Below are 12,534 nucleotides of genomic sequence, written 5' to 3'. Positions count from 1 at the left end.
TTGTTAGAAGTAGAAGAAAGGAATATAAAGTTGGTTTATTTGATCAAGGTTAAAATAGATACATTGTTATCTCTGGTAACCCTTAATAGACTTTTGCTGACATCAGGACTGAAATGACAGTGCACTTTATGGATTTGTCTATAGATAAGAGATGGGATATGGGAAGAAGAGATCATTTGTTGTATTTTGAGAGAAGGTGATAAGTTACTAAAATTGTTTATACTTGTGATGAAGGGGGAAGTCATTTCTTTATATATTTCTTTTCTTTTTCTTTACTATCTTATTTTTTTCTTTTCTATTTTTTTCTATTTTTTCTGCAGCTATTTTTTCTTTTTTCTTAGTTTGTATTAGTTTTTACTGTTGTAATTATAATGTTTAATAACTATTAAAAAAAATAAAAGAAAAGCCTATTTGTTTCAGTTGTGTTGTTAAATGAGAGCCAGTGTGATGTACTGGTTAAGGGGCTGGATCAGGAGCAGGGGATCCAGGTTCTAGTCCTCCCTTGGGCACAAAAGCCAGCTGAGTAACTTTGAGCCAGTTATTCTTTCAGCCTGGGAAATCAAAAAAACCATTTACCTACCAAGTTAAACTGGACTAATGTGGTAGATAACCTTCAGGCCTTCATCCTACTGTAGATTAATTCAAGATGATAATGATGGTGGTGGTGGTGGTGATGCAGATAAACATAAGTGTATTCATACATGCACATGGAAAAGGAATGAATGACTGCTTTGACTTATGGACATTTTTTGTGCAGTCGAAAGATAGTTGCTTGGTGTGATGAGAATGATAAATAATGCAAAGCATGCATGAGTGCTCAGTGCATATTTCAGCACTGAGCAGGAAGTAAGACAAGGATGTGGATGATCTCCTTAGTTGTTTAATGTATTTATAAATATATTAGACTAGTAAGTAAAAACAAATCTTAGAAGAAGGCAATGGTAAACCATTACCTTACTATTGCAGGAATTGAGCATAACTCAAAATTCCTAACTTAGTATTATAAGCATCTTCACCAGTGGAGATTTCAGAAGAATTAGACTTCCTATGGTAAGGGGGGAAAAAAAAAGATGGAGCCCAGGAAACAACTTAAACTTTGACCCCTGGTCCATAAGAAAACCATATAGTTTTCTTGGCAGTAATATGGAAATAGTTTGCCAAAGCCGCCTTCTGGGACGTTTTATGACTTCCCAGTCTAGCCTACTAGCACTTCCATCTATTATTAACTAGATCCAACTCTGTTTAGCTTTGTGGGGATATCAGCCAAGATCAGCTAGTTGCTACCATCTGCTAAAACATAGGTGGATGTGTTGAGGACAATATTGTGCTCCCCCATTACCAATAAAAAGTGAGTGAACAAGGCATGACGTTTCCATACTCAGTGCCCCTAGACGGTTGTCTCTCAGGTAGCATCAGTCAAAAGGCACCCTGTAACTATTCCATCTTTTTCTCCTTAATGCATTTTCTCTGGTAAAAAATAGTTGTAGGAAACATGGGAAAGTGACTGAAGGAAGACAACAATATTTTCACCTCTATAAAATTCTAACTGCCCAATATAAAAGCATCATCTGGAAGTACTTCAAGTGTGAATGCAGCACTAGGCAAATCTCTTCTCCTCTTTCCCCTGAATTAACTGCTACCCTCTGGGAATAGATCTGGCATAAAAATAAACATTGAATATATGAACCCAGACAAATTCAGCTGTTTGTAGTACTTTTCTTCCAGCTTTTGGCACTTGCTCTGCTCATGTTTGCATCTGTGATGGCGTAATGATAAAAGATAGCTGTCAAAGACCTCATGAAATCCTGCTTTCATCACTGTCTACTGTCCATTTACTTCTTGAATACTTTTATTTCTCCCATTAGCCCTCCTCATCTGTAATGTATGGATGATAATGCTTTCCAAGAGAGCTGTTGAAAGAATTATTGTAGTATTGGGTGTGAGCTACTGGTTGCTAGAAGTCGAAAATGGCTTAATGGCAAATAATCAGTCTATCAATCAACTAACTTTAAAATGCACGATATACACTTTCATGATCACTGCAAGTGATTCCTCTTTTCACATTTAATGTACTTCGTTGGTAGGTAAGATTAGCTATGGGTGGCTCTTCCCAGTCTGTTCTGTTAAGACTTATTAAAAGCTTGATGACAGCACTGTCTTATATATCTTTCTGGGATGCAAGTTTTTAAGGGCACTAATTCCCAGCTAAGTACGTATCGGTTTGAATCCTGAACCACTTTAATAGCACAAAAACATGATTAATTAACACTAAAACAAAAACCAGACACATGTGACATTCCAATTATATATATATATATATATTTTATTCCTTCCCACACTGGAGTATTTCTCATGAGTGGAGCTAAGAAAAGTGTCAGATGGATAGTGCTAACAATGCTACCAAAGATAGGGAGCAGACAAAAAGTGCCCTCAGTTAACTATGGTGGTCTGGACTCAGTTGTCAACTGAGAGCAGGGTGCCGTTGCGCTCTCCGGCAGTGCCATTTTTCTGCCCTCTCACTACTGTTCTCCCTTCCACATCAGGCTCCATTGTGGGCACGATTCTGTCCCCTTGCAATATCGAGAAAAACATGAGAGCCGAAATTTTGAGTTCTGGGACTTCCTTAAAAATCCAGAGCAGAGCTGTTGCCTGTGGTGCCATTTTGTAGGCTGACCTCCTGCAAGGACTGTGCCCCGTGAGCTGGCATAGTCCATTTGCCAGGCTCCTGTTCCACAGCATAGAGGTATAGGCTTTCACCGCCAGTCAGTGAACACTGTTGATCCCTATTGGGGCCTTCTAGCTCAGCACCGTTGAGGGAATGGTGCCGCTCACGCTGTACTGTGACTGGGAGGCGTGAGTGGCGTGGAGTGCTGTGCGGGGAGGGTGCCGGTGTTTCATCAATGAAGGTCGTAATCTCATCACGGAAGAAGCAAGCACTGGAACCAGGCCCAGGTCCCCGAGCCATTCCAGCTTCTAGAAACTGCCGAAGTGTAGTGAACTCATCTTCGGGGGACCGTCGACGGTGATGGTAGCTGCGGAATTCTGGAGGCAGAAAACTGGAGGATCCTCCAGGCTTGTGGGGAGCGGCCACCCGAATGTCATCAGATGAGGACCACTTTTGAAGGAAGGAAGGAGTAGCACGATGGGAGGAAAAGATATTAGTTTCATCATGAGACATCCTCCGTGAGATAGGAACCTGAAAGGAAAGTCAATGGGGAGAAACAGCAGCTGAAGAAGACAGATTGTTTTCCATCGGTAGAAAAGTCCAATAGCCTAAATGAAAGAAAGAAATCTGAGCCACACACTGCAGATTCCTCCTTTCTCTTTATATAACAAGTCCCAGATGGCCCACAGGCAGATGTCATAAGGGGACATGTAATAAAGTATTTAAAGTTATTAAGCTTGAATTGTTTTTAATCAAAAGTTAATACTATGAAACTTAAAAAGTCAGGTTCCCAAGAATTTGTCAATCACTCCAATGCTTTCCCACTAGTTGGCTAGAATACCTGATGTGAGGATCAGGTTTATGGCTGGCCAGGGAATTCTGGGAATTGAAGTCTACACATCTTAAAGTTGCCAAGGTTGAGAAACACTTAGACTGTTAGGATATCTGTTTTCCCAGCATGCAACAGTCACCCCAGGGTGGAAAAAATCAAGGTTCATATCAGATTCGTTTGCTTGGAGATGTATGGCTATTTGAATTTTCTAATCTTCTTTGTATATGTGAGTTTAACAAACAACACTCTCTGCCCATAATGTTGTTTTAGAGAAAATGTTATTCCCTTTCTGATTTTTTGTTTTGTTTTTATTATACATGCCTTCCTATATTATATATTTGTGGAAATGGGGAGGGGGGAAGTACCCTGTTGTACTATCCTAATGGTGCTTTTATTCAAGGCTTTCATTCTGCAATCAGTAGTCTAAGGGAACGGAGTCCTTCTGTGTTTTCCCAGGTACCCTTTTTCTTGGCACAAAATTAATTATAAAAGGAAAAGATGGAATAGTCACCAACATATATTGACTGATACACATGCTCTGGAATGTTAATCTTCCAATATGTTCATTAATTGGAGAAGAAGCTCCCCAGTTCCACTCAGCCCCAAATTTTTCAATAGAGTGAATAAAAGCTGCTACCATATCTCCCTGCAGTGCTACATCAAATGCTTATCCCTAAACCTCCAAATTGTTTTTCTCCTATGATCTCCCCAAACACAAACATGAATTATTGCATATAGCTCAGCTGTTTGCAGGAGAATTGTGCCATATTCCTACAAGAGATGAAGAAACAGATGGGAGGGTGTGTGGATTACACTCTACAAATAAAAAACAGCTCTACATTTAAATGTCCCCCTCCAGATGATAGTGAAGAAAAACCTATAATTACCAGATAGCAGTTTGACATCAAATTGAGAATACAGTTTGTTTTGTTAGTCATTAATATCCCTTTATAAAAACAACTGGCTTAGAATACAGGTAAACTCTGTACATTCATCAAACTAGTAAGTCTATAAACATCTGTATTCTCAGAAATGAAAAGTCCCATTTAGCTTTTAGCACATCTATAATTATGAAATAAACTGCAAAATCAAGAGCAGAATCCAGTTTTGGACTTGAGGTCAATGCTGTGTTTTCTGAAGTTCTCCTTAGAGCAGACGAGATATTCAGTTCAAATCTAGTTAGCCATAAAGCCTATTGCATGTCTTTGGGCCAGTCTCTCAGTCTAATTTACCATATTATCTTACTGTATTATAAAGAACATTGTCACCAGATACAGTGGACAATGAGCTGTTGCAATACAGTACTTTGAATCCAACAGAACATGGTTAAGCAACACTGGTCTGTTATACACAGACTGATTCAGTCTAACGTAGCCTAACCTGTGCATATGATTAGAAGTGTAATTTATTTCCTTGTGTATCAGGTTTTTATCCTGTTTTTTGTTTATGAACTCAGGATGATGTACATAATGTTCCCTCTTCCCATTTTGCCCCACAATAACAATCATTGAGTACACTGGGCTGAAAGTGACTGGTCCAAAGTCACCCAGTGGCTGCAGGTGGACTAGAACCTGCATCTCCCCAGTGCCAGTCCAGAATTCTTACTAACAACATTGGCTCTCTATTCATATGGCAGTGTGACCAACTGTAACTCAGAGCAGGCAGCTTACTTGCAAATAATGCACCCTGTCATGGGGCAACAGCATGTGGTGCACTGGCAGCAGCTTAGCATCCCTAGGATCCTGTTTCATAGCTGTAGCACCATTGGCATTGAATCGCACCTTGCAGATCCTCCCATCTCCATAATCATCAGCGGGACCATCTAAAGGAGAACAGAGAGCTAAAAACCTCTTTCAGGCTCAAATTTCTCTCCCCTGCCCACTTCAGTCCCTACCATACAGTACAAAGAGAGAGCAGGTCTGCAAATTCATGATGGCATGGTACCATCTGAATGTTGTATGGTAGCTATGATGTGTTGGTTTCTTAAAATATTTTACCACCTAGAGCTCTCGGTCTATATTGTGCTTCACAGTGCAGACTTGCTTTTGTGAATGGCTAGCAATAACTAGTCCAAGATATATCCTGGTCTCTTTTCTTAGTGCTGTTAAAAGGTATGCTATGTATCCAAGAGAGGTTGCTGAGAAATCTAGCAGTAAACAAAATAACATATTGGATTATGTCCAGTTCCTTGATTTCTTGCTTAAATGATTATTCTTTGGGTAGAACAGTTTGAGATAATTCTTGTCTCATTCCATTCAAATGTGCAATTTTTTTTTCCTACTGGGACAAATGCTGGAACCTCTCCTACAGTTTTACTGTATGTCCAATGTGAACTAAAGAGCTGGCTGTGGAAGATGCCTATAGGCTCAGTATCATTCAAAACCTCCAATCAGTGCATGCAACTCAGCAGTTTGGGGCGGGGTCATAGGATGAAGCTTTAGACAGAGGCATAGGCATAAAATGTTCTAACCTGGTACTGGGTCTGTTAGGAACAATTGTTAACCACCCAGAGTCACTTCCTCGTGAGATGGGGGGTGCCCAAATTTGAAAAATAGATAGATAGATAGATAGATAGATAGATAGATAGATAGATAGATAGATAGATAGATAAATAATTTTCTGCCTCCAGCCTTGTAGTAATCTAGTAGTTGTTTAAAAGCACAAACACCTAAAGTATGATGTTAAGAGCCAAACTGATAGTTGACTCAGTGTACAACTGCCTGCAGGCTATGTTCCAGAAAAAAAGAAAGAATGAAATGAGGCTTATGTTGAGTGTGATTAGAATCTTAACTGTAATGTTAGTTATTGAAAAAAGCACATATGTAAACTTTATCTTCCAGGTATATAAGCTGAATATTAGCTGATGTCATCTGATCAATTGATTTTCTACAATTTGATTTCAGTAACATGTCATATACTTTAACAAGCTGAAAGTGTCACAAATGGAAAGGCTGGCTTTTTAATTGCATCTTGGTACAAATCTGTTAATAACTGCAGAAATGGGCTGGCCTCCAGGCTTCCAGGAATAAGGATTTATTCTCTAGTCCTACCATCTTCCTTTCCCTGTCCTGGATATGGAAATGACAAAGTTAGATAGGAAAACTATTGTGCACATCACACTGACAGGGATGGGAGTGAAGACTCCAAGAGGTCTTGCAAACTGTTAGGTTCACAGAATCTTTTTCAGAATAACTTCTCAAGGTGCCAGTAAATACAGATTTTTTCTTGTCTAGGTTTGTACCACTACTTGTAAGGGCATTTATTCAGTTCTCTGCTTTTATTATCATTTCATCTTGTTTCAGTGGTATTAAATCACAAATGCAATTCCAGTTAGTCTAGACCAGTGTTGTCCAAACTTGGCCACTTTAAGATGAGTGGACTTCAACTTCCAGAATTCCCCATGCTGGCTGGGGAATTCTGGGAGTTGAAGTCCACTCATCTTAAAGTGGCCAAGTTTGGACAACACTGGTCTAGAAGATGAACTGGTTTCATTTCAGCCCCTTTCCATTTTCTAATGTACCCCTCATCCTTAAAATTCAGGGGAGAGAGTAAAGAATTTTTCCGTGTGGAACACATTGCAGTTTTAGGAATTATTTAAGTTGGTACTGTGTAAGAATTAACACATACACATTCACACCATCCAAAACATGCACACTTGCAACAGATAAAAAGATAGGCACTCCACTGATTAATCTCCTGAAAGGATCCCTAATTCTGGCTGCTGATCTCACACCTCACACCTTGTTCTGAAGCTTGTGATTACTCTACCGTCTCCACAGTATGGGGCGTCCTCAATATATCATATAGGGACTGGAGTGGGTGGGTTGCTCACCATCTTCCCCATCATCTTCTGACATTATTGCTACACATTGTTCCCAGACAGTCCGGACATCTGCCCGGTAACGTTCACAGGACCAGATGAATGACGGGAGTAGCAGCGTCTGCACCATGGAGCACCAGAGCACAGCCAACACCATCCAGGTGGGAGCAGTGTCATAGCGTAGGCTGAAGAAGCTGACCACCTAAGATAAGGAGAGAGAGAGATAGATAGTGTGAGTAAAACTCCACAGTGGGCTCCCTGTTCATCACAGAACAGTCCAGAGAGTAAACTTTTCAGCTAAAACAGGAATGCTACTCATGATGCTTAACATTCACAGATCTGATACAGGCTTTGCAAACGGAAGACTTTCTCAAAACGCAGTCAGTCCTATCTGATCAGTGATAACACAGCTAAATGTAAACATGTATTGTAGCCAATGCAGCCACCCTCAAAACACTTTTAAAATTGTTCTCTGTTTTGTACTCCAGCATTACCAGGGTTAGGAAATACCCACAAATACTTTGTGGAGAACAGCTTCCCGGCTAGTTCACCATATGCAGAAGCTGAAATTGTGTAAGTCTGGAAAATAATTTCAGTGTGCACTGGCTATTGCCTTGCAACACATTATAGTACTTTATTGTTTTTTAAAAAATAATGCTAACAATTGCTATCCAAGTAAACAGCAAGAGCTGATCAAGAGCGGCAGTCGCAAAGGGCCAGCATAACTGCCTTATAGGGGAGCATAATATCTCAGTTAGTCTGGTCATTGGGCTTTTCTGCATTCTTTCTTTATGAAAGAAGTCTGCAGTTTTTCATTTGTTCCGCTAGATTTAATCTTTATCTCTGTGGAGAAGATACTGCTTTCCCCTTAGCATTTAAATAGCAATGTGTTGGTTGTTGCGAAAATTAAACAATTGTGTGTTATTATCACAACCGGTGTGCGGCACATGATTGCACAGATGTTAGAAGCACCCATAATGGTTGTGACATCACCAGATTGATGCCTAAAAATAATCTCCATGGATATCTGTGCCTTTAAAAAAATGCTGTTGGTATTTTTTAAAAAAATATTTTTGTACTATTCTAAATTCTAATTAACAGCAAATACCCATTTAGTAATGTTTGCTGGTTCGCTAAAGTTTTCCGATATTTGTCTTTAATCATTGGCAACTCTGTATTTCTCTACTGCTGGATGAGAAGAAAAATTTCATCAGCAATGTGAATTCTGGCTGAAAATTCCAGAGTATATTGAAATTGACAACTGCAATATTTTTTTTCTTGCCATGCTCTTAAGAAGGAAGACCTTAACTTATCTCCTTCCACTGAAACACTAGTGGTAAAGGATTTCGGTGTTGTATTTTGTCAAAAGTGATCTGTAAAAGCATGGGCTGAAAAAACACAGTTCAGGTTTATCCTGAAAGAGTGGAAAACCCTTACAGCTTCAGGCTGTAAAGGATTATCTTTGCTCTATCTTTTCCCTGTCAGAAAAAAAATGACAACATTTGGAGATAAACATGAGACTGTAATTTTCTACCATGACAGGCATACATTTAAAAAACAAAAAACAAATGCTTGCATTTAAAAAAAAAGCTTAGAAATTCAAAAATAAAAATAAAAAGCATTTTAGTTTTAATACCAAAATATATTTACAAGTCAGCCACACAAAAATTCACACCTGGTTTTCTTCATCTTAAAGCAAATGATACTGCATCCATGCAGTCTTCTTAGCAATATAACAGAAGTGGATTTCCACAGCTTTCTTCTGGGGTTTTCTTTTACTTCTGTCTACCACAAACCCTGGCCAAATACTAACCAAAGTGTTTATCTTCTGCCATCTGCCAAGGTTGGCTGAGGGTTGCCACCTGCTCAGATTTGTTTCACATTAGCATTCTGATTTAGAATATGGGAGTTTCATTGTTCTTATTGTTAAATAATTGGCAATCTAGCATGTCAACCAGATAGTCTACCAATAAATCTGAACGTCTACCTGGCCCTGGTTTCTTGGACATATGTATACAAATAAATAGTCCCCGAGATTCAAATATTTTTGTCCAGCGTGAACAAAACCATCAGACTTGTAATAAGACTGTATATCTGAAAATGCATATACATATAGTTGATTCTCAGTGGTTCCCATTAATTCTGTGGAACAAAGATGTGCTCTACAGCATCGCTGAGAGGGGATCAGAATGGTGTTAGACATTAAGATAGATTTAGCACCTACCCACAAAATGTCCCAGAATACATGTATTTCCTTTCTCCCCAACCATGACACTTATTTACTATTATAAGGAAAATATATTGTGGAGTCCTTGGGGTTCTCTGAGAACTCCACAGTTCAACCTTGAGCTACACATATTCTCTTCTACTGGAAAAATATATTACTACACCGGGAGCACAATTTTGATTAGGGCACTCACCCCTGATGCTGGATGGCTTGCCTTCTACTGACAAGGCAGTAGGATAATTGGTGGCTCCAGAGCCCCCAAAGCCTTGAGTGTAATCCCTAGAACCCTCCAGAGATAGCCACCACTTATAATTTTTAACAGGACAGAAAAGAAAGGTGAACAAATATGTAGATAGTAATATTACAGAATATTGAAAGAAATGTAATATTAACTATTTCATTAATTTGGAGTGTTGCTCCTGGCATACTCTTCAAAGGCATCCATGTATTGCTTAGCCTCCAAAAGTTGGTGTATAATTATAGGGTCCTTTTGAAATCCTATTAAGGCACTTGGTATCTCCTTAGTGCAGTGCATGGGTAGGAACCAGACCTAAGGACAGAATGTATGACTGATATACACAGTCTCTGAAGACTACAGATGATTTTGCCAAGGATGCCTAATTTTAAAGACGTTAATGAAAAAAAAATGGCTTAGGTTTGAAATATAATCCAAATGCCTGTTGTTACTATTCTATTTCAGAATGTAAAATGCCCTTATTTCAGGAAACGTCTTTGTATGTGCAAGATGGGGGAACTGCTTTCTTAAACTGACTGCAGTATGCCAGTCCTAACAGAAACTGAGGATTCATAACTGGATTTATGCCCCCTAAAAACCTTCCAAAAAGCAGGTCAAAAACAGGATATTTCTTACCAAAATGGGCACACCAGTCAGTGTGTCGTACAGGAAAACAATAGCGCTGATGAGATTGGTCATCTGCATGGAAGTCTTGGCAGATTCAGATCCATCCAATGATGATCGTCTTTTGCCTCTTACATCCTCTACTACAATGGCTGGCACATTGAAAGTGTTGTGAACTGAAGAAGGGCAAGAAGAAGAGGCATCATCTGTCCTTTGGTGATGGCATCTATGATGCCTTTGGTGTGCCCATAAAGTCTGGTAGAAAGTAATACCCACACACACCAAGCCCATGACTATGCCTCCAAGAAGCAGCAAACTAAAACACACACCGAAGCCTAGGCCTATCTTACTGACAATAAACTGGCAGCCACTGGCATAATAACGCTCTCCGTTGTTATGCCAGCCAATGGATGGCAAGGTGGAAAGAATGAAGGAGACCATCCAGATGCCCATCACAGCATGCAGGGCCTGCTTCTTAGCATTGCTCAGCCGGTAGTTGACAGGCCATCTTACCATCCACATACGGTGATAAGACAAAGAGGCCACAGTGAAGCATGTCGCCAAGGCCAACGTATAATAGGTAGAGACAAAGACCTTACAAATGCTTTCATTCCAATCATAGTCAGAAGATTCGCGTCGCAGCTGCACCACTGCATAGGTTGTGAGTGGCACAGCAGCCATGAGAATGTGCGTCCCCGCCAGGAAGCAGAGGAGGAGCTCCAGGGGCTTGTGCTTCTGTTGCTTTGCTGTGATGCTCAAGATTATCCAGGAGTTGGCGAGCAGAGCAAGGAGTCCACAAGCCAACCACCAAAGTGAGTTAATGTGCAGGGTAGCTTTCGATAGTTCCTCCATGGAGCTGCTGTCACCTCCACGATTCATTGTGCCACCTCCTTCTCGGGATACGAATACACCCAGAATACTGGCAGAGAACCCAATGTTTACTTCTGTAGCTGTCTCGTAAATAGAAGAGGGATGCAGAAAAAAAGTCTAACTATTGCCATGAGGTGCACACCATGTCTTTCTTTACTCCTTGTTGTTCTTTTGACCTACATCCTTCACACTTTTTTCTTCATTTCCACTATTCTGATCCATATGTTCCTTGACACGGTTCTGACCCATCTCTTTTTTCTTTTGATTATTTTCTCTTTCTCTCTCTCTTTTTTTAAAATTATTTTATAGAGCAAAAACTATGAAGCAAAAACACAAAACTGAGTTACTCTTATTTGCTGTGAAGACACTGTTTTGTTTTCAAGGAAAGTTAGCATCTTCAGTGAATTGGAGGATCCTTATATCTTCTTACAACAGTAAGACCAGTATTACTGAACAGCCTCAATATAAGGATGTTAACCTATGTCCATCCCACTTGGATTTTTGGAGAAAATGTAAGGTCCCTTGATGCATGTATTAAATTGCTGGTCTATATAATTGCTGATTTACTGCTGGCTTGAATAATAGATTTTGGAGAGTTATATATTTGTGCTGCTCATGTTATATTTTAGATTAATGCTGTAATTCCCTTTAGGAAATTAAGCTGCCTCCAAATATGTTTAACGGTGCATTTTAAGAAAACTAGATAAAGAAGGGGTAAAAGTATATTTCTTTTCCATTGCCATCTTTTCCTCTGTTGCTTCCTTCCTTTCTCTGTCTTCAAAAATTATTACCTCCTGTTAGTAATCTCACTTGACATTGCCTCTCCAAGATGAATAAAAATTAAACAAAAGGTTCTCGGGGGATAGGGTCGGAAGAGTTCACTTGGAAGCAGAATGAAAGTCTTGGTTTTCGCAAGGCACCACTGAGTTGTTGATCAGAGAGCTCTTAAATGACCACACATGACCAACTTCCTTTGCTTTTCTGCCAGGCACTTGGGCTCGCTATCCATAGAACCTTGTCCTCTGGTTTGGAATCCATAGATACCCAATCAACAACTGCAGGAAAGATTTTCATTTCCCCAAGTTCCTTGGCAAGTTAGAGTTTAGAGAACCATTTGTACTGTAGAAAGAAGAAAAAGGAAAATATAAGAAAACAGGAAGGCATCTTTTCCTGCCTATTCTCCTCCACTCACAGAAACCATTCCAACTCATCCACCCACACAATGAGTAGTTAATGGAGTGTACAACCTATTGTGCCACAA

At 39.7% G+C, this 12,534-nt stretch overlaps 1 protein-coding gene across 1 annotated transcript; it reads right to left on the bottom strand.

The window, feature by feature from the left end:
- Positions 1 to 2,364: 2,364 nt before the first annotated feature.
- Positions 2,365 to 12,255, bottom strand: GPR162 (G protein-coupled receptor 162). The gene is made up of 4 exons (XM_007420437.3): positions 10,416 to 12,255; positions 7,330 to 7,519; positions 5,168 to 5,319; positions 2,365 to 3,196 (listed from the first exon to the last, which is right to left on the bottom strand). The coding sequence occupies exons 1-4, from the start codon at positions 11,280 to 11,282 to the stop codon at positions 2,624 to 2,626; spliced, it is 1,782 nt and encodes a 593-aa protein (XP_007420499.1). The 5' UTR covers positions 11,283 to 12,255; the 3' UTR covers positions 2,365 to 2,623.
- Between the last annotated feature and the right edge of the window lie 279 nt (positions 12,256 to 12,534).

Source organism: Python bivittatus, unplaced genomic scaffold, assembly GCF_059951505.1.
Source record: "Python bivittatus isolate LINGU-HERP-01145 unplaced genomic scaffold, Pbiv_v1 ctg000270_np1212, whole genome shotgun sequence".
NCBI lineage: Eukaryota > Metazoa > Chordata > Lepidosauria > Squamata > Pythonidae > Python > Python bivittatus.
Note: the sequence above shows the minus strand (reverse complement) of the source record. Positions and strands in the feature narration are given on the sequence as shown.

Bases quoted from the DNA above. Each gene is read 5' to 3' on its own strand.
- GPR162 (XM_007420437.3), bottom strand. From the start codon at position 11,282: ATGAATCGTGGAGGTGACAGCAGCTCCATGGAGGAACTATCGAAAGCT. The intron at 7,520-10,415 runs GTAAGAAATATC...TCCTTATCTTAG, and splicing joins TGACTGGTGTGCCCATTTTG to GTGGTCAGCTTCTTCAGCCT. The intron at 3,197-5,167 runs GTAAGCTGCCTG...CTTTCCTTTCAG, and splicing joins ACAGGGTGCATTATTTGCAA to GTTCCTATCTCACGGAGGAT.